The following is a 24,476-nucleotide window of genomic DNA, read 5'->3' on the forward strand; positions in this document are numbered from 1 at the left end:
GGTAACGTCTTGTAATGCTATTAGCTTAGTTTGAGCTTGCATTTAGCTCAGTTTATCAAAGATTTTTATTGCTGGAATATTTCAAGGCAATATAAGCATTTGACAATTAAAGCTTATGCCTATTGCTACTTGACGTACTAGGGTTATCTATTGGATGTACCGATATCTATGATGAATGCCACATGCTTGGTGCTCATAATATGTTATTGATCTGATTTTGAAGCTGTATTACATTGACATTGGCTATCATTCACTATAATGGATGCTACTTGGATGCTTCATTGAGTGCTACTATTCAAAGCTTTGCAGACACCTTGGGTCACATACTTCCGAATGTATGCTATATTGATCTTGGATGTATGGATGCTAGACATCCCCATGATGTTTTAAGCTTTGCTTGCTCCTTTGGCATTCAACTTCTATTTTAGCGGGAGCTATTTGGCTTTATGTATTGAACCACATTCAACACTTAGATGCACTATAGAGCATTTGGTTTATGTAGTTGATCTTGAGCTTGTTACGGTGAGATAGTGGGACTTAGTGTGACGTATACATGCTCTCTTCATGCTATATGTATACAGATGATGCCTAAAGGGCTGATCTGACTTTTGCTTTGGGCTAGCATATATCTCTATCATGCTATTGTTAGTGATGTATTCACCTTACATGGCTATGTATTGAGCTTTTGTTATCGTTGCTTAGTCAATTGTGCCTTTGTTGGCAGGTCTCTTCCGTTATCTATGAGACCTACTATATGCATGATGGTTATGCCTATGGGATGTATCTTAGTCTGACACATTGACCTTTGATAGTTCCCGATGTTAGTTGCATATTCACTCGTTGCTAGTTGCACTTCTTCCCTAGCAGAAGAAGTTTGCATTTTATCAATGATAGCTCATACTTGGCTTTGATTTGTTATCGTTGTACTCTATTTTCAGCATGCTCTAATTGCAATTTATTGCATTGTTTATGAAAGCAGTCACCTCCTCTTGATAGTCTTTTGCTTACAGTTTGTGGATAGCTCATTACTTTGGTAGTATGTCTTGTCTCTTGCTTGATTTGGCAGTAGTTTTGTGGCTGATTTGCGATAAATTACTGAAACATGTTTTGTCCTTTTGTGCACTTGCTTGGTCCCATTATGTGGGTTCTCATGACAATGCTATTGTCAATATTGAAAAACTTAACGGGACCAACTACAGCTACTAAAAAAATACGAATATGACAAGTTTTAGTGTAAAAATTGCAAGTTAGACCACTAAAAAATGAGGGTGCCAAGCCCAAAGGCATTATGGCCAAGGATTAGGCTAAGGTAATGGATGAGCTATGCAATTCCATAATCATTTTATCACTCTAAGTAGGTTCACTACAATGTTATAACTAAAAATTAGACTGCATATGAGCTTTAGACACATATTAAGAATTTTTATGACAAGTAGAATCCTACATCTCAAATGTATTGGCTGAAATAGTTGATGGACCCTTGCATGAAGAAAGGGACTTTTATATATGCACATTTAAATGAGTTTCCCTCCATCATCAGCCATCTAGCTTTGTAGGAGATTGAGTTCAAGGGTCCTTTGCATCCTTTATTTTTTGTTGGTATTTTACTTGAGTCGTGGAACACTTTCCGTACGGCTCTATGTGCTAATACCTCAAAGGATGGGTTAAAATTGCAGGACATTGAGAGTGCCCTCTTGATAGAAGAGGTGAATAAAAAGAATGTAGATGCTTCTTGTACGTCACATGCATTGACTATGAGCGGTCGACAAGACGGAAATGGCCGTGGTAGAGACTCCCTAAGGTCTTAGTCTAGGACACATGGATGGTCTCATAGTAAGTCCCGTGGCCGTAGGTCTGATCTTACTTGACATTATTGTGGAAAAGCAGGTCATATTTGGCCACAATGCCATAAAATGTGTGAAGAAAAGTGCAAGGAAAAGGGAAAGGGTAAAGTATAGGACAAGAATGATGATCGGAGCATTGTGCTGCTAGCAAGTCTAGCATCAAGATTGAGGACATTAATAATCCTTATGTGTGTGATGATTTCATATTGGCAGCCTCTTCCATGGATGCTTCACAGCTCACCGATGATTTATAAGGATATACTTAGTGTTGGTTAATAGATTCAAGGGCTATCTTTCATGTGACCCTTCATATAGAGCGGTTTCACTCCTATGGTAGTATGGCTGGATCTATCTATTTGGGTAATGACCTGGCATTGGAGATAGTTAGTATTTGTGATATCCACTAGCTATAGTTTAGTGCAGGTAGCATGTTCACTCTTCATGATGTAGGTCATGTAGTGGCTCTCATGAAGAGCCTTATCTCTACTGGCACCTTGGATGATGTAGGTTATTTTGTCTCTTTTAGTGATTCCTCCTAGAAGATTACCTGTGTGAATCTTATTATGGCATGTGGTGCCAAGTTTCATACCCTCTATCCCTTGGTTGTATCTGGTCAGTTGACTATGTTTTGGCAGTGGTGGCTTTGCACATCCCTATGTATCTCTTTGGTATCATCACCTTGGTCACATGTCTTTGAGAGAAATGAAAATACTTACCACTTTGCAATATCTTCCGCCCTTAGACTATAATTATTTTGAGCCACAAAGTACTTTGTCACCTTCATTGATGATTACTCATATCAGGTCTAGGGTTACCCTATTAAGCAAAATTATGATGTCTTATCTACCTTTCAACGTTGGCTTGCTCTTGTTGAGAACCAGTCTGGGTATAAGCTCCAATGCCTAAGGTCCAATAATGGGGGTGAGTAGGTCTCAAAAGCTTTTGACTAGTTTTGCAATGAGTAGGGTATTAAGCATCAGCTGACCACCCCTTACACGCCCCCCGAATGGTATCTGTTGAATGCATGAATAGGATGATTCATGAGAGAGTCCATAGCCAGGTAGACTCACCATTGCACTTCTAGGCTAAGGGAGTTACTATTGTTGTACACTTAATTACTAGGTCCCCTTGCACTGCCATTGATTGCTAGGTTGCAAAGGAAGTATGGACCGGGAAACCTCCATCATATGCTCATTTGCACACCTTTGGTTATGAGGCATCATGCAATGTTCCCAAGGACAAGTGCAATAAGCTAGATCCTATGTCTATGGAATGCATCTTTCTTGGTTATGGGGATGCAAGTGAGATGGGCTATTGCCTACGAGATTTATAGGCTCACACGGTTATCCACACCCATGATATCGTTTTCCATGAGGAAAAGATGGATAAGCAGCCTAAGCATGTAGTTGAGGTACGCAGGGTGATCTTTTAGGAGGAGCCTTCTGCTCCCATACAACCACCTAGATAGCCTACAACACTTGATGCTCCAGTTGCCAAAGACTATTGTGTAAAATCAACCTATTTTGAGACGCTCTACTAGAGCTAGACGTCAGCCTACACTAGCTTTATGCTCTCCATAGATTATGTTATAGTGAGAGATGTGGGTGAGTCTCTCTCTTATGATGAGGTCATGCACAAAGATGTTAGTCACTCATGGGACAAGACTATGTAGTCAAAGTTTGACTCCTTAGAGGCTAACCATATGTGGGATTTGGTTCCTTTGCCTAGTGGCAAGAAGGCGTTACCATACAAGTGGATATACAAGTTGAAAAGTATCTCAAGATGCCCCAAGCCCGCTTATAAGGCCATATTGGTAGCTAAGGGTTTCAAGTAGGAACATGGTGTTGACTTCAATGAAATCTTTTCTCCTATGGTCAAAATGACGACCCTACGTTTAGTGCTTGTATTGGTTGCTCTGGACCTTTATCAGATGGATATCAAGTTAGCTTTTCTATATGGGACTTGCATTATGAGATTTATATGTAGCAACCTTAAGGGCTCTGAGAAAAAAGACAAGGAGTATGCAAGTTGAGAAATATCCTTTATTGCCTTAACTAGACACCTAGGGAATGGCACCACAAGCTTGATGCATTTATTCATTCACAGGGATATAGTTGTAGTATTATGGATCTATGTTTATACATAAAGAAGACTCATGATGGCAACCTTATGATTTTGGTACTCTATGGATGATATGCTTATTGTTGGGAGAGCTCATAATGAGTTGGATGCCTTGAAGACTCAGCTCAAGAAGAGCTTTGAGATGAAGTACATGGGATAGGCCTCACGTATTCTTGGGATGTGCATTGCATGCAATCTCTCGAAGGGGCTCCTTTATATGTCATAGAAGGAGTATATCAAAAATTTCCTTGAGTGGTTTCATATGCAGGATGGTAAGCATATTGGTTGTCCTCTACCTTCTCATGTGAAGGTTAGTCGCGCCGATTGTCCATAATTAGATGAGCAAAAGGCCAAGATGGCCAAGACACCTTATGCATCTGTAGTGGGCAGTTTGATGTATGCCATGATAGCCACTCGTCCCAACATAGCATTTACAGTGGGAGTTGTGGCACGCTGCATGGCTACACCTGGAAGATGGCATTGGAATGTTGTAAAGGGTATCATGAGGTACTTGAAGTCATGGGGTACACTGGCTCTAATTATGTGGGGTACCTGAACTATGTGTATATATTATGGTGGCCAAGATACACAAGTCGTGAGGTACACTGGCTCTGATTATGCAAGACATGTAGATAGTAGGAAGTCCATCTCTGGCTATATCTTCACCTTTGCTAAAGGTTTTGTTTCTTGGATATCCAGGGTGGAAAAATGTATGGCTTTCTCTACTACCAAGACCGAGTATGTTGTCGACAGTGAGACTTGCAAGGAGGCTCTCTGATTAGGCCAACCTTGGTATTACATACTGACGTGGTCCTTACACTGCATTCCAATTCTATGCGTGCTATTCAGTTGGCCAAGAATCAGGTCTTTCATGTGAAGACAAAGCACATTGAGGTGTGTTACCACTTTATCTGAGAGGTCATTGAGGACAAGTCCATTGAGCTTGTATAGATCTCAATTAATCAAAATCCTACAAATCTGCTCACCAAAAGTCTCTCAACGGAGCATTTTGCCTTCCTCCTTAGGAAGTTAATGAGAGTTGAAAGAGATGATATCTTTCCTTATCCTGTTATACTTTATGTATACTTATACTTTATCACTTCTTTCTCGTTCTCTCCTCACTAGATGCACATTCTCCTTTAAGTGGAAGATGGTGATAAAGGCGCATGTACCTAGCTACTTGTATATTAGTTACATTGACAATACCCACACACGTACATTGCAGGAGGTGGTGGGCGCCCATCACTGTCGCTTCATTCTTTATTCTTTCAGTGACATTTGAATAAGAAAAGGCCAATCACACATGGTAACTATTGGAGTTCCCACATCTCTCTCTCTCTCTCTCTCTCTCTCTCTCTCTCTCTCTCTCTCTCTCTCTCTCTCTCTCTCTCTCTCTCTCTCTCTCTCTCTCTCTCTCTCTCTCTCTCCACGATAGCTCTTCCTTCCTCTCGCGTGCTTCCACCTTGGGCTCACTCCCTTCAATATATGCACCAAAGAACTTTTTTTTTTTTTATTTGTTACTAGATCAAAACATTGGTGAGAAGAACAAACATTAATTCAATGCAAGTGACCAAAAAACAAACAAATGAGTTGTTACACCAATTATTCTTCTTCCTAGATGCACATGCACTAAAGTATGAATATAGCTTTAAAGTTAAAGGCATTTTGGTTTTTCCTTGAAGTTATATCTTTGCAAATGCTTAATGTATTATGCAACGCACTTTGATAGTTGCAAATTTATCCATTTGTAGGAGTGTAGTCCAAGTTTCACATTTAACTATATTGCTTTCACATTTGACTATGTTGCTCTATATCATATCTTATATGATTTCCATGATACATGTTCATCCTCAATATCATTGGATCTTTCTTATACAAACCAGAGTATAGTAAATTATCAAATTCATAAAATAAGCATGTATTTTTGAAAATTCATGTAGCAAGTAAGAGATATGAATACAATACAAATTGAATATCTTATTTTGTACAAGCAATAAGAGAGATGGATACAACAATTGAATTGAATATATTATTGCATAACTCCATTAATATCGTGCTTTTCAATATTGGAGCAAATATTTATTATTAAAATCATTGTCTTTGATACTTCAACATCCACACTTTAGTTTAATTAATACAATGATACAAAGTTATGGCGTATGGAATTATTTACATCTAATGAGTAGCTTCTGCAAATAAAATTTGTAAAAATTGTAATACTTTGTGTAGCAATAGGTTTTTAAAAATATATGAAATTTGGGAGTTTTGAAAACCCGATCTTGTATTTTTATTGTTTTCAAAATATCAATCATTCTCCCATTATTTTTAGAGAATCTCCATAAGAAAAACATACAAATTACCCATTAAGCTTGAAATTTTATTCATAATAAACACTTGCTTAGTTTTATATTTCCCTTATAGCGGTAATTTGTTGTATTAATACTCACAAGCATTGTATAATGCCCCCAATAGTGGTAATTTGTGGTAGTCTTAATATTCGAGCATCATTGTATTTCTTCTCTTCTTCTTTGAGGTATGAGTTGGTAGCAATGTAGCCACTCCATTAATTAGCTTTGTAAGTTCTTTTGTGGCAATCTGTCTACTATAATGAGGTTACCTTACCTTTAACAATGCTTATTACTTCCCCCCTTGAATCACCTAAAAAGTGGAGGCAAGGAATCGAAAATAGTTGTGACTAACTTTTTTTAAATTGATGCTATCAATGTTGAGAAGTTCAAAGTTGTGGACCTTTGTAAAATGGTTTGGTATAGATGCATCAAGCTCATGTACTAAATACATGACAAAAGGTTCATTGTTCATCGCATGCATAGGCTTTCAAAAACCCCATGCGATGTGGGATGTATGGCATAACCTTAGGTTCATTTTTCATCACATGCATAGGCTTTCAAGTACCCCATGCCATGTGGGAAGTGTGGCATAAACTTAGGTGGAGTAATTGACCACTCCATGGTGATATTATTTCTCCATTGATGAGTGTGTTGTAGAAGGTGCACCAACATATACCTATATGGCTTGAGAGGAAGGAGGCCTCTAGGCTCACACAAGGGGAAAAAGAAGTCAACTATATTCACAACTCCAACTCCAAAGATGGGGCATGAGGAAACCTATATGTGCAATTAAGCAATGGCCTAATTCCATTGTACACTGATCATCTCCGAGATAACATGTTTCATTATGGCACATGTTTTGCATCTCCTTTGACTTTTCATCACTTTAAGAACCCTTAGCTCATGCATCAATTCAAGAAGTAATAACCAAATAGTGCAACCTCAATATTAATGCAAAATTATGCCAACTAATTGAAGTCTACAAGTGCTTGATCTATAAGATTCATGCATGACAATGTTATGTTAAAAGTTGGTTCTTCGTGGTGTGGGTCAATATGACACAACAAAGGTGCTAACTTTTGGAGACATGGACCCTATCTCATTGTGCTATTGCAAAATCAAATGCCTAAAGACAAACAAAAAGAAAAAAGTGTGATGAGCAATTCATTAGTATGCTTAGAGCATGACAAACAAATGGATTACTATCATCAAGGTCAAACAAGTGTATCTTTTTGGGATAAACTAATCCAAATTGCAATTACACAACATTACAAAGCCAAATTGCATGCACATTGTCCCAAAAGAACACTGAAGGCTAAACGCATTGTGTCCACATGATTACCACACAAAGGTTATGTGATAAGCATGTTTATGACATTACAACACCATATAGGTGCAACATTTTAAACAAACATGCCTTATCACAATATAGTGACCCAACAAGATGGGGAGATATTGATAATTCATAAAAACTACATAAAACAAATGCAAAATTTTGTAAGTAATTTATTATTAAACTTAAGAAATGAAATGCTATCAAATAGAATACTATGTCATCAACATTACACCACACAAGCACAAACTAATAACTCTTTTGACCCTGCAAGCTAAGCAAACATCACAATGCCAAAACCCATACAAATCACAATAAACAAACAAAAGGATGTCAACCCTTGATATGGACTATGGAATGAAAATTCTACATGGAAGCATGCTTATGGTCCGAGTCAATCAACATAATGGACATGTAAACCTTTAGAGACACTACCTCTACAAGCTTGTGCTAACCTCATGAGATTATAAACATTATGACACTTGGATCATCTTAACACGAATGCTTAGGAAACAAATTGCATAATCATAAATAGGTTTTTCATTTAACTCATCACAACGTGATACAAGTACAATTCATTGTTGGACTTGTTAAGAAAACCTCCACCCTATTATAAGGACCTTTGACAAAATAAGAAGATGCTTGCTTGCATTGTTTTTATTGGATCTCGTTTTTTTCTTTTTCACTACATTTTTTGGAGTAAAAGATTTGATGTCTTGGCATACAATTAGACCAAAGATAGCCAAAAACCTCACACCAACTCATGAATAGCTTAAATCAACATCTGCATGTATTTTAAGGGAGGCCACCCTCATTATTAAAAAATTAAGGTGTGAAAATTCAATGGTGGGGCAAAACCATTCCTCTCTTTCATAAACATTCCTCTTTCATGATACTAAATTGCTCATAGCATGCTCCCAAATTAACTCAATTCAAGGGCACTATATTAAAATGGTGTTTGAGAGAGATGCAAGTATTATTTAGACAAAAAATACCCACACTAAGAGTTCTTTCTCTTTGCCTCATGTCATATTTGTTGGTAGGTACCCAATGTTGATACTGGGAGACAACTTATCAATTATCCTTCCTATGTTCAATGACTTGGATTATGGTTCTACACAATCGGAGCTAGATACCCCAACCTATTTGAAGAAGACACCTCCCTCAAACTAGTCATTAAGTCCCACCACTTGGGTCAATTCCTAGACAATATTTAAAGGCTCCGCACATCACTACTATAGGCAAACACTACCGAGAGGGGGACATTAACCACTCTTTGTAAGTGAGGCAAGCATTTGTCACATCTTACTAATTTCTTCCACAAAATGACTATATTTGCAACACCTACATAGAGAGGTGTGAGTCTAAAGAGTTAAGTGATTACAACATCACCAACTACAAATACAAGAGTACTAGATACAAATGCTACACCAAAGAGACAAGGGAGATCCGTCAACGATGCGAGTAGCACCCAACAGAGCTGAGGGATCGACCAAGATGCTACCCCCATACTCTTTCGTCACGGATGTATGACACTCTACCCACCAATCTTAATTGGGTGGAACTAGCTATTGGTATATTATTCAGCCACACAACTAGACATGTATTGCTTCATGCCCATGTTGTATCCCTACATGGGCATTATTTTGTCTTGTACATTACCTTCGCTTCTTTTCGCAGCATATCACTTATCATCGTTTAGCAAGTCACACTTTGGTATCTAGTGATGATTAGCATTGTGTATGGTTTTGTCTCATAGGCCGATTTTGGCCTCTCTCTCTCTCTCTCTCTCTCTCTCTCTCTCTCTCTCCACCACCACCACCACCAAAAAGAACTATAAAATGTTAAAATGAAGAATGTCACAAAGAGGAAACCACCACTAAAAAGAAAGATACATCTTTGTTAAGGTGATGAATGGTGACGTTTCACAATATATACAAAATGCATGCCAAACTGTAAACCAATGACATCATTAACAAAGTATAATGAAGATCTAAAAAACAAAGAGCAAGAACGTCACCATCACCACTATTTCATAATGAATTTTGGACTTGAACTCAGAAAACCCCTAGTTTCCATATATCAAAGCTGTTGCATCGTGACATAGGAGTTGAAAAAGTGAAAAATTCACATAAAAGAAATTTTAATACCTCCAAACAGTCTTCCATAGGCTTTTTAAGATGACAACAGCACTAGCTCATCGTAAATGAGGAGACCATCCAGTTAACCAGATGTGCTAAAATTGCTATGCACTTCAACAATACAAGGCTTGTAAAACAATGAAAGAAAGGAACTGGTAAGTCATTGTCTTGAAGTAGCCCTCATAAATTATCTGGTCCACCAGAAAATGCAAGCATAACCTGGCCCTAGGGGCTACAGACAGGAACTGTTAAATCATTTGGTTGAAGTAGCCCTCTTCTAAATTGTTAAGCCCACCAGAAAATGCAAACATGGCCTTGCACTAGGGGCTAAAGCATTAACATGTCTGTGAATAGATACTTGAAATTGAAAGTAAAAATTACAGAATCAGTGTTGGTTGTTCTTATCCCTGCCAGTTAAGGGCACCTACCCCAGAAACACCAAGATCTTGTCTGTATTTTCACCTCAAGTTTGTTTGGATTACAAGGCAAGGGAGGTCATATCCTCTCAGGATGGAAATTCCAGGCAAGAAGGAGATTTTGTCCCAGATTCTCCTTACAAGCTAGTTTGTGGGAAAAGAGGAAAGTAAAAGGGTATCACAAACCTTGGACAAGTATTACTATCTACACAGAAAATTACTTTGGAAAGTTGACCACTCAAAAAGCAGTATCAGCTTTTTATAAAATGAGCAGACAAATGCTTGGCCATACCAAACCCGTTGAATGTGTCACATCCAAATAGCTGCTGAAGCTTGACATCACACAGAATCCGCCTTCTGTCAGCAGGATCCTGTCATAATAGTGCAGTATGTATTTAGCAAGCAGAAATTGAAGCTGCCTGCCTTTCTACATGTAAATACAGAAAAACCAAAATACACCAAATCTTTCACCAAGAACATTCAGGAGAAACCCAAAAAATCATCACCACCTTACAGACACACAGCAGGCCCACTCACCCTTTTTTTTTTGGTTGGTGTGCCAAGGGATGGGGGGGAGGGGGGGGGGGGGGGGGGGGGTTTTGGTGTTTGTGTTTGTGTTTTTGTTTGGGGATTTTGTTGATACACAGAGAAAGATGCCTGGAAAGATATGGATAGCATCCTGAGCAGATGGTCTTCACAGTATAATGGCATAAAATCCACATAACATTGGAAGAAAATAATCCTACAAGTTTTGCCAGAAAAACGACTTTGATGCATACCTTTTTACAAGCAACTCCAGAATAAGGGACAAAGGGAATGTGACATCATAAATAAACACTTGAGGTATCCAGTTTAAGACCAAATCACCAATACTCTTGCAACTCTTTCTGCCATAACTAGCATACCAAATATGTAGCAACCAAGTTCCACAAAGCACAAATCATGCATTACAGTAATATCATAGGCATTGTTGACTCATCATAGCTTCATGCGGCCAAATACACAGCAACCAAGAGCCCCAAAGCACAAATCATGCATTACAGCAACATCATAGGCATTGTTGACACATCATAGCTTCATGCGAACATATCCTTAAACTCAAGCAAAACCAGCACATAATCATTATAACATGGGGCCAAGTTTTTGATCAAAGGGGATCATGTGGAGTCTCAACGTCCAACTCCACCACATTGGCACCACGAATCCAATCTTTGGCCCCTATCAGATCATTTAAACTTACTTGGTATAATTTCTCCATGATGGAACCCTCATCGAATTCACTTCAACCGGAGGTTTCCCCTTCCAAGGTCCCTTCAAGGTCTTCCCACTCTGAGACCAGCCTTCCTCCTCGGATAGGATGGTTAATAACCTGATTAAGCACTAATTACAGCAAGCATAAAATTCACGTAAACTAAAAATGTAAACTTTACCACTTGAATCTTGGAACACCATATTGGCCCAAAAACTCGCACCCCTTGCCATATTTCTCTCTCTTATATTGCAAATGGAAGGAGTACAACTGAGATCCTCTGATCTCCTCCGCTAATCCAAGTGCCTCTTGCTGTCAAAACTGACCAGCAACCCTCCAAAAAAATTTGCCCCTTGGTTTGCTTGGGGATTGGGCTTCACCCTACTCCTTGAAACACAAATTCAACCCCAAATCTTATATTGACTGGCTGACCTCTTGAATCTCCCTAAAATTTCTCAATTTCAACTACAAGAATTCAAGTCCTAGACCCTCAATTTTTTTTAAGCACGCATATCGAGATAGCTGTCAGTACCCTAATTTTTGCTGTAAATTAGGGTTTATAGAAGAGATTGATTGAAATCTCTTCCTTTTGATGGCTCAAACTGTTATCCTATGAAACTCTCAATGCACACTTAAGCTTTCTTTTTAAATCTGAATATCATGGGAATTGCCCCACAAAAAGAAAAGTTAACCTTAATTAAGGTTTTCAAAACCTTATCCTTAAGTGCATTTGTGTGGTTCAAGTAGAATGATGAGATGGAGGATAGCATAGCTTTGTACACGAGCGGAGCATGTGTGGACAAAGGTCAGCAATCAACATTACCAGATGAGCCATGTGGCCGACATGTTTGATGCATACAAGAACCATGTTCAGGTCAGCGTATTGAGCATGTGCACATGGAGGTTGTCCCCAAGTAACCAAACCGGAGTGGAAGGATGTGTTGACTAGTCGACGAATAGGGCAGCATGCAAGCTAGATAACATGTTGCTAGTAACTGACTATAGCCCCACATATTGGTGAGCAGCCAACACAGCAAACACACAATAGATGTGGATGATGTCACATGAGATAAGGTTTATTCACCAGATGCGGTACAAATGGTGCATGTCAAACAAGATGCACAAACTAAAGAGCACAAATGTTGATGACTTCTGCTACATGTGGAACAAGCCCGCAAGGCGCAAAACTCCTCTTTTTCTTCTACAAGCATAGTGGGACAGCAAATGTGCACTTCTCAAGGTTGATGGCGTTGCGTACATAGGTAGTGGCTCCAATGGGAGGACTTCCGGTACACACACTTGTTCTCATCCTTAGGCACTTATCCTAGTCAGTGCAAGGGATTGGTCTGCTAGTTTTGTGCTTGACTTGGGTTTAAAACTCTCTTTATCCTTTCCTTTCTGTCACTTAATCGGTCGCTACCCCTATATTACTTATGTACTTTCAAAACATTTCCAAAGAACAAAAATCCATTGATTCCATCCACCTTTGTAGGACTTGGTAGGCCCTTGGGCAGCCGTCGAGCACCCTTGGTCTGATGCCCTAGTCTCTCTAGGGTGGTCACTTGGGCTCCCTTGGTAAGATAACCATCGCCTCTGTAGTCTTGGTAGACCACTGGGCAGCCGACATGCACCCTTTGTCCGATGCCCTATCTGCTTTGGAGTGGGACGCCTTGGGGTGAATCAAAATTTAGGCTGGTCTACTTTTCTCACCCTATTTTGGGCATGAGAGGGGCTGTTGTGCTAAGAATTGCTCGTAACCACTTAAACAACCCCAAAACATGCTTATTTTATACTTATTTTAGCCAAAACCCTAAAACAGGGAGTGGATCGAGAGAGTTAAGTGGGAGAGGATCTAAAATCCTAATTTTCTATAAATTGGCAACCAACCCTCCCCTCTTCCCCCAATCTCGTTTTTGCAGGTTTCAAGTGTTATCAGCTTGCTGCCCACACCCCGTTCGCAGAGGACATCTCAGCCCTTGCTGTCCATCACTATTCCCTACAGTCTCGTGCCTGTTTCCAACCTTCCACACCCTGATTGCTGTTGTTTCTGCCTGGCGACTGACTCTTGATCATCTGCACTGCTGTCATACAGCCTGCCACATCAACAAACTACTGCATTTGCAGGCCCCAGCTGCCGCCCTGACAGTTTTCTCTCTCCTATAGGCTGTCCTACCTACGTGTTTAGTCTTTCTCTCACCTGCTACCTGCGTTTTTAGTCTTTCTTTCTCCTGCAAGCTGTCTTGTCTGCGTTTTTAGTCTTTCTCTCTCCTCATTGTTGTCTGCATCAGATCAAGCTTTTCACTGCTGTGTTTGCTAGTGTTCGACATCCGGAGGCCGCCTTGCTGCGATTCAAGACCCGTTCAGAGTACGACATAAGCGAAACAGGAATGGGAACGCCACATCATCAAGGAGATACGAGGGATGCATGTCGTATAATATCCTTTAAGGCACGTGTATTAGAAACATTATTTATCAAATTCATTATAAATAATGGAGGCAAGGCCAAATGTTTTTTTAGAACCTTTTAAGATTGTTAGAAACATGGGAAAAACACCTTAATCTAATTGAGCTATGGAGGATTATAACAAAACATTGTCAAAGTAAAATGGACATGAGACTTAACTAAGAAATGAAATGTACTAATCAAGATTCCATTTAGGAGAAGAAGATACAAAATGATGTAGACTCACTCTCACATTCTCACTAGTGTGTTGAGACTGACACACTCAATTTCATTCTCAAGTTTGTTACAAATGAAGGATCGGTGGCCCCTTTATAGGCTAAGGCAAGTGGATGGGTAGATGACCTATGACATCGTAGATCACTTCAACTTTTATTCTCATCTAAGCAAAGGTCCATTCTCATGAGCCTAGTTGAAGGGCCTAATTCTAACACCCTCCCTAGCCCAAATATCAGGCAAAGGAAAAGTATAGTAAAATATGATGATTACTTAATCAAGATAATACATACATAGAATATACGAGGACTAGGTGATACTCACTCTGACTAAACAAGATAACATCTGGAACTTCAAATCAATAAGTCCAGTATTACAAGGCAAGTTCCTTCTAGTACACCCATGAAGACCAAGATTACAAAAAAGGACTTCTGGAACTTAAAACAGCAAGTCCATGAATACTAGAAAAACTACTTCTAGAAATTCAAAAAACAAGAAATCTAGGATTACAAGATAAAATACTTACAAAACTTAACAAGTCCAAGATTACAAGAGCAGATACCATCATAAAAACCTAGCCTCTAATGTTGATGTAGATCAAAATGCATAGTCAAGATCAACATATGCTACAATTTCTCCTTCTTTGCCTTCTACCATGTTTGTTGTTGTAGACTCCTTTGGTGCTCTACAAATCTTTGTTCCATGGCCCAATCTTCCACAATTTTTGCAAGGATATCTTGTGAAGCAAAACTCTAACTTGGAGTTTGTCTTCTTGCAATATTAGCATTGGTCCAGCTTTCTCATTTTGACAACAAGGACTAGCTCTCATACATAGGGTATCAATCCCATGCTTTTTTCTTCTTCAAGGAGAGAGTTTATCATACTCTCTAAGCTTGGAACTGGTTCTTGTGCTTTCAAGATTTTGACTCTTTAGTCAAAGCTAAATGGCATACACTTCAATATCAATGCTACAACATCAACGTCTTTGACTGGTTCTCCAACATTGGAAAGTTGAATCTTCAAGCTTTTCATTTTGTTAACTAGAGAGGCAACAGTTTCTCCATCTTTCATTTTTAAACCATAAAGATCAATCTTAAGACTAGTAATGGAATGTTTACCTTTGGTTGCAAATGTAGTCTCCAATGTATGCAATGCTTCAAATGCAATCTTTGCCCTATCTACATGATGGACAAGCTCATCTACAAGACTAGTCACAATGATTCCTAGCACGTGTTCATCTTTCTACTTTTTGCTAAGGGATCACTTGAGCTCGTTGGGATAAAGGCCCTCGTGCCTTTTAATGTGCTCGGGTGTGAACATACCCTTAGCACTTGTACTTTCATATATATATATATCTCTAAAAACCTAAAGTGGTACACTCACCATTGTACCCAAAAAGATCGTGCTCACTCTCACTCTCTGTGCCTCTCTCTGCTGCTAACAACCACTAACTATCTCAATCCTCGCGCTCCCAGCCACTACAAACTGGTATCAGAGCGCGCAAGGAGTGCACACTTCTCGAGACATCAAAAGTGAGCCAGCTGATATAGGCGAGCTCTCGGCGGGTAGCAGATCAATAGCTGACGAGAGGATTGACTGTCAAACGTAGACCAGGTGGCGTGCGACAGGATACGTTTCCTGTAGGTGACGGCTGGCAGTCGGGCAACGGCTGTTGGTGCGTGGCGACGGACGGGACCAACGGGGCGTGCCAAGGACGGAACGGGGCAACCACCGTGCAAACGTGACCAACATGACCAAGCCAACACAACCACCGTGCACGACGAACGCGACCAACGGGACGTGCCAAGGACGGGACCAACGGGGCTCACGGGTGCCAACTGACGGGTCAACGGACCCATCACCCGTCATCCATTTCTTTTTTTTTTTAACCTTTTTTGAATATCCTCTTCCTCTACAAAGGGTTCATGCGTGGAGGCACAGTTTTAAATTTTCGTGCAATCTAAGCCCAGAAATTTGGGGCTTTTACTGTATTCGTGAAATTCTGTTCAACTGAGTCAGATTGGTTGACATTGGTGCACATTTGGACCCAAGAAATTTGGGACTTTTGCAAAATTTTGTGAAATTTTGCTAATTTTGCCCGTTTTATGCTTTTAGGAACATGGCAATTGGGACAGATTGGTCAATAAAATTTGGGGTTTTGCTGAAATTGTGCTCTATTTTGGCAAAATTGGCCTATTCTATGCATGTCAGAGAAAGCTCAAATGTATGGTTAATCCTTTGAGCACAAAATTTTGGAGCTTTTGACCATGCCTGTTAATCTTTATGCCCGTGGGTACATGTACAACAGAAATTACAACTAACATTTGGGACTTCTCATGTAATGTAATTTATCTGCCCTTGGAACAGCTGTAATCAGTTGTGCAATGCTGTAGCACATGGTTTGGTGCTTCTGAAAATTTACTTACTGATCTGAAATTTCTGCTTCTACATGGTCATTTATTGTTGGTTGGTACGTGTTTGTACCTTGGTCACTTGTGTGACAGTTTGGGCCGGCATTTGCTGAATTTTTTGTCACATTTGGGCTGAAAATCATGGCTGGCAGCAGTGACAGCAGTAATCTCATGCACATAAAGAAGCTTGAAGGAGCACATAACTTTGCTGTCTGGCAAAAACAGAGCTACAATATCCTATTGCAAAAGAAGCAGGCAAAGCCAATTAAGACAAAAGGGGCAAAACCCGCAGATATGGAATAGGACGATTGGGATGAGTTAAATGAGCTTGCATACTCAACCAACCAGCTATCCATTTTTTATGCCTTGCTGTTTAACATTGAAGGTTTGGATTCTGCATATGCTATTTGGACTCGACTGGAAGAACTGTATGCACAAAAGAGTGCCGCTAGCAAAGTGTATTGACTGAAAAAGCTTATGGATTTGCATATGAAAGAGGGTACAGCAATGTCTACACACTTGAGTGAGTTTAACTCCATTTTCAGCCAGCTGGTTGCCTTGAAGTTCTTGATTGACGAAGAATTTAAGGCTACGTTCTTGCTTTGCACTCTTCCAGAGAGTTGGGATACGTTCAGGACTGCTATGAGCAATTCTAATGTGATTCTTTTGTATGCTGATGTAGGTAGTGCTCTACTCATGGAAAAAATGAATCGGCAGAACAATGCATCCAGTAAGTCTTCTAGTGCTTTGCATACTAGGGGCAGATCACAGCAGAAAGGCAAATCTGATAGCAAGGAACCCCAAAGCACTACCTTTGGTCATGTGAGGCGGCATGTCTCGTGTGGAGAGGAGTATGTTGCATCCTTCACCGCATAGCACCCAACCTTGGACGTATCTCTTGGGGAGCTTCTTGCTAGCAGGCGGTCAACCAAGGCCGTCACCTTCTGTATGAGGCCGGGATGCAGAATACGATATTCATTATCGAGGCAGGGTCGTGCGCAGTGGTGGGTTTAAAGGCTCTACCCATCCGCCAGGTACTGGAGCCCACAGCAGACCGCTCTGAGGTATGGGAAATCATAGGGAGTCTTACTGGTTGGCATATTTGGAAGGCGCGGTGTCAGGTGGCTTTCGGCGGAGAGAGACTTTCAGTACAGGCAACCTTACCAGAGCTCTAGACCTCCATCATGCGCTCCCTTCAAGGCCAATGGGATCAAGTGAAGGGTGAGTCAAGAGCTCATCAGGAGCTCCGATGTCATTTCATGCGCACTTGGGGCGGGCCAGGACCTGTTCTTCGTGATGCAAGCAGGCAACCCCAGATGGCGATACACCCCCCCTCCACGGCTTCTTGTCCCTGTCCCCCCCAGACCGCCTTGAGAGGCTTGTATATATAATGTATCAGTGACTTTTCATCAGCTCCAGCTTGTCTATTGAGCATGAGTACTCTGTTGTAATCAGTTTTTTTGAGTAATATAATCAGCCACATTTTACTTGAAAAAAAAAATAGAAGAAAGAGAAAGGAAAGGGCAAGAAAACAAATGATAGCAAGGAAGAGAAGAAAGAGGATTAACCTAAGAAGAGCAGTGTCAAAATTGAAGAGGTGAATGTAGTCACTCATGACACTGACAGTGGGAATGACGTACTCTTTGTCTCTTCACACTTTGGTGCACATGCTTTACTTGCAGATACAGATGATGACATGCATACCTGGATTCTCGATTCAGGTGCTTCCTTTCATGTCACCCCTCATCATGAGTGGTTCTCTGTCTATACAGGGGGTCGACATGGTGTTGTCCATCTTGGGGACAACTATGCATGTGACATTGCAGGTGTTGGCAAAGTGCAGTTACAGTTTCAGCATGGTTCTGTCTTCACACTTCAGCATGTACGGCATATACCTTAGCTCAAGAAAAGCTTGATTAGCACAGGGTAGCTAGATGACGATGGATTTCATACCACCTTTGGTGATGGGAAATGGAAGATCTGTAAGGAATCTAGGGTTATTGCCAGAGGTTGCAAGAGTGATACTTTGTATCCACTTCATGTATCTACTGTGCATGACCATGTTGCTGCAATGACCGAGCAGCCAAGTGTTTCTTTATGGCATGGCCGGTTGGGACACATGGGTCAAACTGAAATGAAAGTGCTTTTTCGTTTAGGTTACTTGCCTAGTCTTTGTTATGTTGATTTTGAGCATTGTGATCATTGTGTTTATGGTAAACATGCACAGACCTCTCATAAAAAGTCTCTTTCGCTGAAATTTTCTCCTTTAGAGTTAGTACATTCGATGTATGTCAAATGCATGGATTATCTTTAGGGGGGGGAGAAATATTTTGTCACCTTTGTCGATGATACTACACGAAAGGTATGGGTTTATCCTATTCGTAGCAAGGATGAAGTGCTTGACAAGTTTAAAAAATTCTTGGCATTGATTGAAAATCAAACTGAAAAGACACTCAAGTGGCTTCGCTCTGACAATGGTGGGGAATATGTGTCCAAGGCCTTTCACGCATTTTGTGACAGCAAAGGAATCAAGAGGGAGATCACTGCCCCTCATAATCCACCCCAAAATGGAGTTGTAGAGCATATGAATCAAACCCTACAGGATAAGGTCCGTACGATGCTGTCTCATGCTGCATTACTCCATGGTTTTTGGGCAAAGGCTGTTATGACAGCCGTACACTTGATTAATCAGTCACTAAACATGTCTTTGGGGAAAGCTAGGAGGAGGAGAGAGCACTCCAGCAGGACCTAGCACCCATGCAAAGATTATTACACTAGACACCAAGGGATCCCATCCTCCACGCACATGAGGTGCACGCACAAGCAGCCATCGTCGGCCTTCTGAGCGCAGAAGGGGGACACAATGTGCAAGGAGTTTTTTCAGGCACACCAGCCCCGCACCTCAGGAGTGTAGATACGCAACCTTCAGGATCAATATGGGAGGATTCGCTCTAGCCCAGACGAGGTGATGGAGACGCCTTTTCCAGCAAGAGACAGTCTCGGCCAGAGGACAGCGTTGCACACAGCAGGCCTGGGATCACATCCCGTCCCTCGTCATAGAGGAGATGGGACGCTCCCTCCTAGACCCCTTCAAAGAGAAGGAATTAGAGGAGCCTTTCCACACACACGACGGGTAAAAATGCCTGGGAGAAGATGGCCTCTCTAAGGCCTTCTTCACCACCTACTGGGAGGTAGTGAAGGACCCCTTACTACTAGCTTTCCATGAGATTTTCAGTTCAAGTCGGATGCCAAGGAGTCTATCGGCAGGTCTTATCAGTCTCCTTCCCAAAGGGGGAGACCGGTTGGAGCTATCCCAGTGGAGACCGATCACCCTCTTGCCAGTTGTCTATAAGACACTGGCAAAGATGATTGGTAGGCAACTCCACCCCGTGCTTCCAGACATCATTCATGACACACAGACAGGCTCTGTCCAAGATAGGAGCATCCTAGACAATGTCTTTACCTTCTTTGAGGCGACAGAGTGGGCCCAGCACAATGGTCAAGGATTGGCTGTACTACTGGATTTTGAGAAAGCTTATGACAAGGTGGACTGGGACTTCTTGGAGGGCACCATGGAGAGGCTTCCCCCAGGCATGGATCCATGGGGTCTCCGCACTTTACAGATCGGCTATCAGCAAGGTTCTAATAGGTGGCAGGAGAGGGGAGAAGTTTCGGCTGGATAGATTGGTATGGCAAGGTTGCCCACTGGCTCCGTATATGTTCCTACTCTTTGCAGAGGCAATGTCTCACTTCCTCTAATCACGTGTGAGTCGGTTATGTGGCCTCCGACTTCCGGTGAGAGGGGAGATGAAACTCTTAGACTCAGAGTATGCAAATGATATAGCACTTTACAAAGAGGACGATGAGCTAATGCTCGAGAGAGTGAGACTAGCTCTCGGGGTGTTTTGTATTGCAACGGGGCGAAAATCAACTGGCGGAAGTCGATTCATTTCCTTACAGACCCAGACTCTAGTACGGAGTGGGGTGTCCACTTGGGATTTCGATGGGTGTGCAAAGGGCAAACCGTCCGTTACCTAGGGTTCTAGGTGGGGACTCGACATCACCCTTGCCCAGCAGTTTCTTCCAATTCTCAACTCTATTCAGAGGAAAATGACCTATTGGAGTATTGCTCGCCTCTCCCTAGTGGGCCGAGCCCTGGTGGTCAACCAGGTCCTCCTAGCGACGGCTTGGTACATCGCCTCATATTGGTACTTCTCCTCGTCCTGTGTTGCTCAACTTCGCTGCCTACTGCAGAATTTCCTCTGGACCGAGTCGGATAGTTCCAAGGACTCTCACGCCAAGGTGGCGTGGGCGACCATCATCTGGCATCGGCCAGAGGGAGGGCTTGGGATCATTGACCCAAAGTATCAAAGTGTGGCCCTTTTGGGCAAGCTTGTAGTCCGCAGTCTCACACCACGAGGGCAAACTTGGAAAGGTCCTACTGTAGGAGGGTCTTCAAGAGTGCAAACAGGCTTGGCAGAGATTGGAGACCGTCCTTGAGATGGATCTTCACAATGGCCCAAATCACGCCCCCCAAATCCCCCTTCCTACGTAGCTTACTTCGTGTGTGGCATGGCCTCCGTAAGGCCCTAATTCAGAGTCCCCCCAAGTTGCCAGGAAGAGTCAGACCACCAGTCAGTGATCTGGAACCCCCAGGTCAGAGATCAGGAGGGGGTACAGATCGCCGAGCGCCTCCACATCCAGTGGGCTGGTTGGGAGGGCTCGGCCCGCACGATCAAGACCTGGCGGGAGGTGTATAGGTTGGTGGACGAGGTGTTGCAGCGGGCATCAGGTTTCCAAAGAGGAGTCGAATTGAGGAGAAGGAGATCGACGCAGCAATACCTCAAGAGTGGCTTAGCCCCCCGGTACGAGAGATGGTAGAGCTCGAGGAGGTATGGGCCGTTTTCACCGACAGGTGTCCCCCTACAGGTGGCAGGTAGAGTGGGCGGCGCCCCGCATGGGACTTTCTTCACCGTTCTGGAGGGGGGAAGCCTGGCCCTTGACAAAGGGTAGCAGGATCAGGGGATGGCTGTCCTTTCATGGAGGAGGATTCGGGTGATGGGCCTTCAAGGAAAGACATGGCATCTGGACCCCTATGTTTTCTCGAAGGAGCTCCGGGAGTGACCCCTCTAGATTTAGAAGGGCAGACCGCTTGATGAGCTGAAGTGGGATCCAGGAGAGTGGCTATGGCCGGTCACTGCGGTCGCCAAGAAGCCACCGAGGTTCCTAGAGTACACAGTCAGGATTGGCAGACACATGTTGATGCAGGAGGACATGGACTAGGCGTCGTCACGTAGCTGGGCGGAGCACAGCATCACGGATGCTTTCTGACGGACTATCTGGCGCCACCTATGGGATAGCTGGAGGCCGAGGAGGGTATCGTATTTCGTCTGGCTGGTGGCACATGGAGGCATGGCAGTAGGAAGTTGGTTAGCCCAGATGCAGAAGGATGGAGAATGTAAACGCTGCACAAAGTAGTTTCTGGAAACTCCAAAGCATTGCCTTTGGTCGTGTAAAGCGGCGCAACTAATGTGGAGAGAAGCACACCGCATCCTCCACCGCATAGCACCCAGCGCTAGATGTATCTCATGGGAAGCTTTCTGTTGGCAAGCAGTCAATCAGGGTCATCACCTTCTGTATGAGGCTAGGATGCAGGACACGATCTTCCTTATTGAGGCCAGGTCGTGCACAATAGTCGGCTTGGAGGCTCTACCCATCCGCCAAGTACTGGAGCCCAGAGCAGGCCGCTCTAAGGTATGGGAGATCATTGGGAGTCTTACTGGATGGCATATCTGGAAGGCGCGATGTCAGGAGGTCTTTGGCAGGGAGAATTTTTCAATACAGTCCACTTTAGCAAAGCTCTAGACCTCCATCATCCACTCCCTCTGCGGTTGATGGGATCACGTGTAGGGCGAGTCTCGAGCTCGGCAAGAGCTCCAATCTCATTTCATGCGCACTTGGGGCGGCTAGGACCTGTTTTTCGTGATGCACGCAAGCAGTCCCAGATGGCGATACACCCCCCCTCCATGGCTTCTTGCCCCCATCCCCCTAGACCACCTTGACAAGCTTGTATACTTGATATATCTACAACTCTGATCAGCTCCAGCTAGTCTATTGAGCATGAACACTTCCTTGTACTCGGTTTTTTCTGAAGTAATATAATTAGCCACACTTTATTTGCCAAAAAAAAAAAGGTGCTTCCATACAATTGATTCAACATGGCCAAAATTAATCCTATCAAGATGGACAAATAAATACTTGAGCAATCCAACCATTGATGCTTTGTAACATCCTTCCTTGAAAAACAGTCACACTAATCATCCTTGTTGAGTTAATAATGTGGCGATCAACCCAAGTAGCTGTTAGGGAATTTCAATATTGTAAGCATCTTTTTCTCAAGAGAAAGAGAAATACACCCTCAAAGTAAGTCTGACTGTTCAAGGAGTAATTAAGGTAAACCAGGAAAATCATGGAGTCTAAATACTGGAAAAGACATGACTCATGAGACCAGGAAATGTGCAAATCTTGTCTATATTCTACTGAACAACATTGACTACCCTAAAATGTGCCAAAATAGCTATCACTACAACCTGCAAAACATTATCAAGTACCAGTCATTAAACAAACAACATTTATAAAACGACAGATGGTAAATCTTGTGTACTTCTCCTTCTCTCAAAAACAAAATCCAACATTCCATTAACCTGTAGCTGATTTTGCTTGATGTACTCCCACATGCGTCGTACCACCTCTGACCTTGAAAGCTCACTTTCTCCAGTACCAAAGAAATTGACAAGAGCATCAGAAAGGGGAAGTGGTGCAGTGAAGCCAGAGCCTCTTGCTTTCCCTCCTTCATGATTTTCTTTCTTGTCTGGTTTGGGCTTCTTTGGCTTTGGCTCACCTTCAACTCCTACACACCAATCTACTGTCATCTAATACAGCAGCAGCAATAAATGTCAAAATATAGTGCACTACATTGTGGCTAGCTACCTTCACCGTCCTCAAGAGGCCAAATATGTTTGGATAGCAGCTTATTCATTTTGAACATGTCGGTTGACTCGATACCCAGCACAGCCCGAAGAGCATCATCACATATAATTTTGCGCCTATTTTCTGGGTCTTGTAAATTTTTCTCCCGTATATACACCCAGATAGACTTCACAACCTGATCAAATATCATACAGACTGTAGTACCCAAACTCTTCTAGGAAAAAAAGGACAACAGTTGACAAATTTGACTAAAAAACACATATCTTTATCCTTCCACATTACCTGAGTTCTCGGCATTTCCTTTACTCCAAGGAGAGCTTGTAACTCTGGAGAAAGACCACACAACTTATTCAAACCACCTCCACCAGCTCGTCTCTTTTTCTCCTTCTGTAGGCTGCAAACCATAGATTACATCATCTACTTTGAAGGTTAACAAAAAAAAAGATGTCCTAACTCTCACCAGAATGTTCAACGTTAATGTCACCAGAATGTGAAATGTGAATGAACAATGAACTATTTAACAATCTGATGACAACAAGCCACACACATGTAAGTTTGAATCACTTTAGTGAACGCACAAATGACATCAGTTTTGAAGCATTGGCTAGTCTTAAAAACAGAATGGCCAACACATCAAACACCACAAGTTTGTAACAGATAAGCAGCAAAGAAGCAGCCTGCAATATGTCTTGATTACTGCTGTACTGTAAGCGATAAAATTGAGTGAACAGGGATGTAGAAGACTTGGAGACTAGAAGCAGACAAGACACTGAAATTAGCAGCTGGAGAAAAACAGTGGATTGTTCTGTCAACAGACATCTGTCATGAGTCAAGACGGATAACCCCACATTAACATATGGCACTTTATTCTACATTGTGAATAAGCTAGTTGACAAGCCATTCAAAAAACACAATATTTCATCCTTCTATAACTTATCTGTAGAAT

General features: G+C 42.0%; 1 protein-coding gene across 1 annotated transcript in view; it reads right to left on the bottom strand.

Annotated features, from left to right (window-relative positions):
- Positions 1 to 10,130: 10,130 nt before the first annotated feature.
- LOC148027488 (uncharacterized) overlaps positions 10,131 to 24,476 on the bottom strand; it is a 62,474-nt gene continuing 48,128 nt past the window's right edge. Inside the window, exons 2-5 of the mRNA XM_087689208.1 lie at positions 23,813 to 23,924; positions 23,531 to 23,705; positions 23,245 to 23,450; positions 10,131 to 10,574 (exon numbers count right to left, since the gene is read on the bottom strand). Of these exons, the coding sequence (XP_087545334.1) occupies positions 10,455 to 10,574; positions 23,245 to 23,450; positions 23,531 to 23,705; positions 23,813 to 23,924 (613 nt within the window). The 3' untranslated portion in view covers positions 10,131 to 10,454. The remainder of the gene's footprint in view (positions 10,575 to 23,244; positions 23,451 to 23,530; positions 23,706 to 23,812; positions 23,925 to 24,476) is intronic.

This window comes from Lygodium microphyllum, chromosome 12 (genome assembly GCF_053477565.2).
Source record: "Lygodium microphyllum isolate KBCC chromosome 12, Lygodium_microphyllum_v1.1.10, whole genome shotgun sequence".
Classification (NCBI taxonomy): Eukaryota; Viridiplantae; Streptophyta; class Polypodiopsida; order Schizaeales; family Lygodiaceae; genus Lygodium; species Lygodium microphyllum.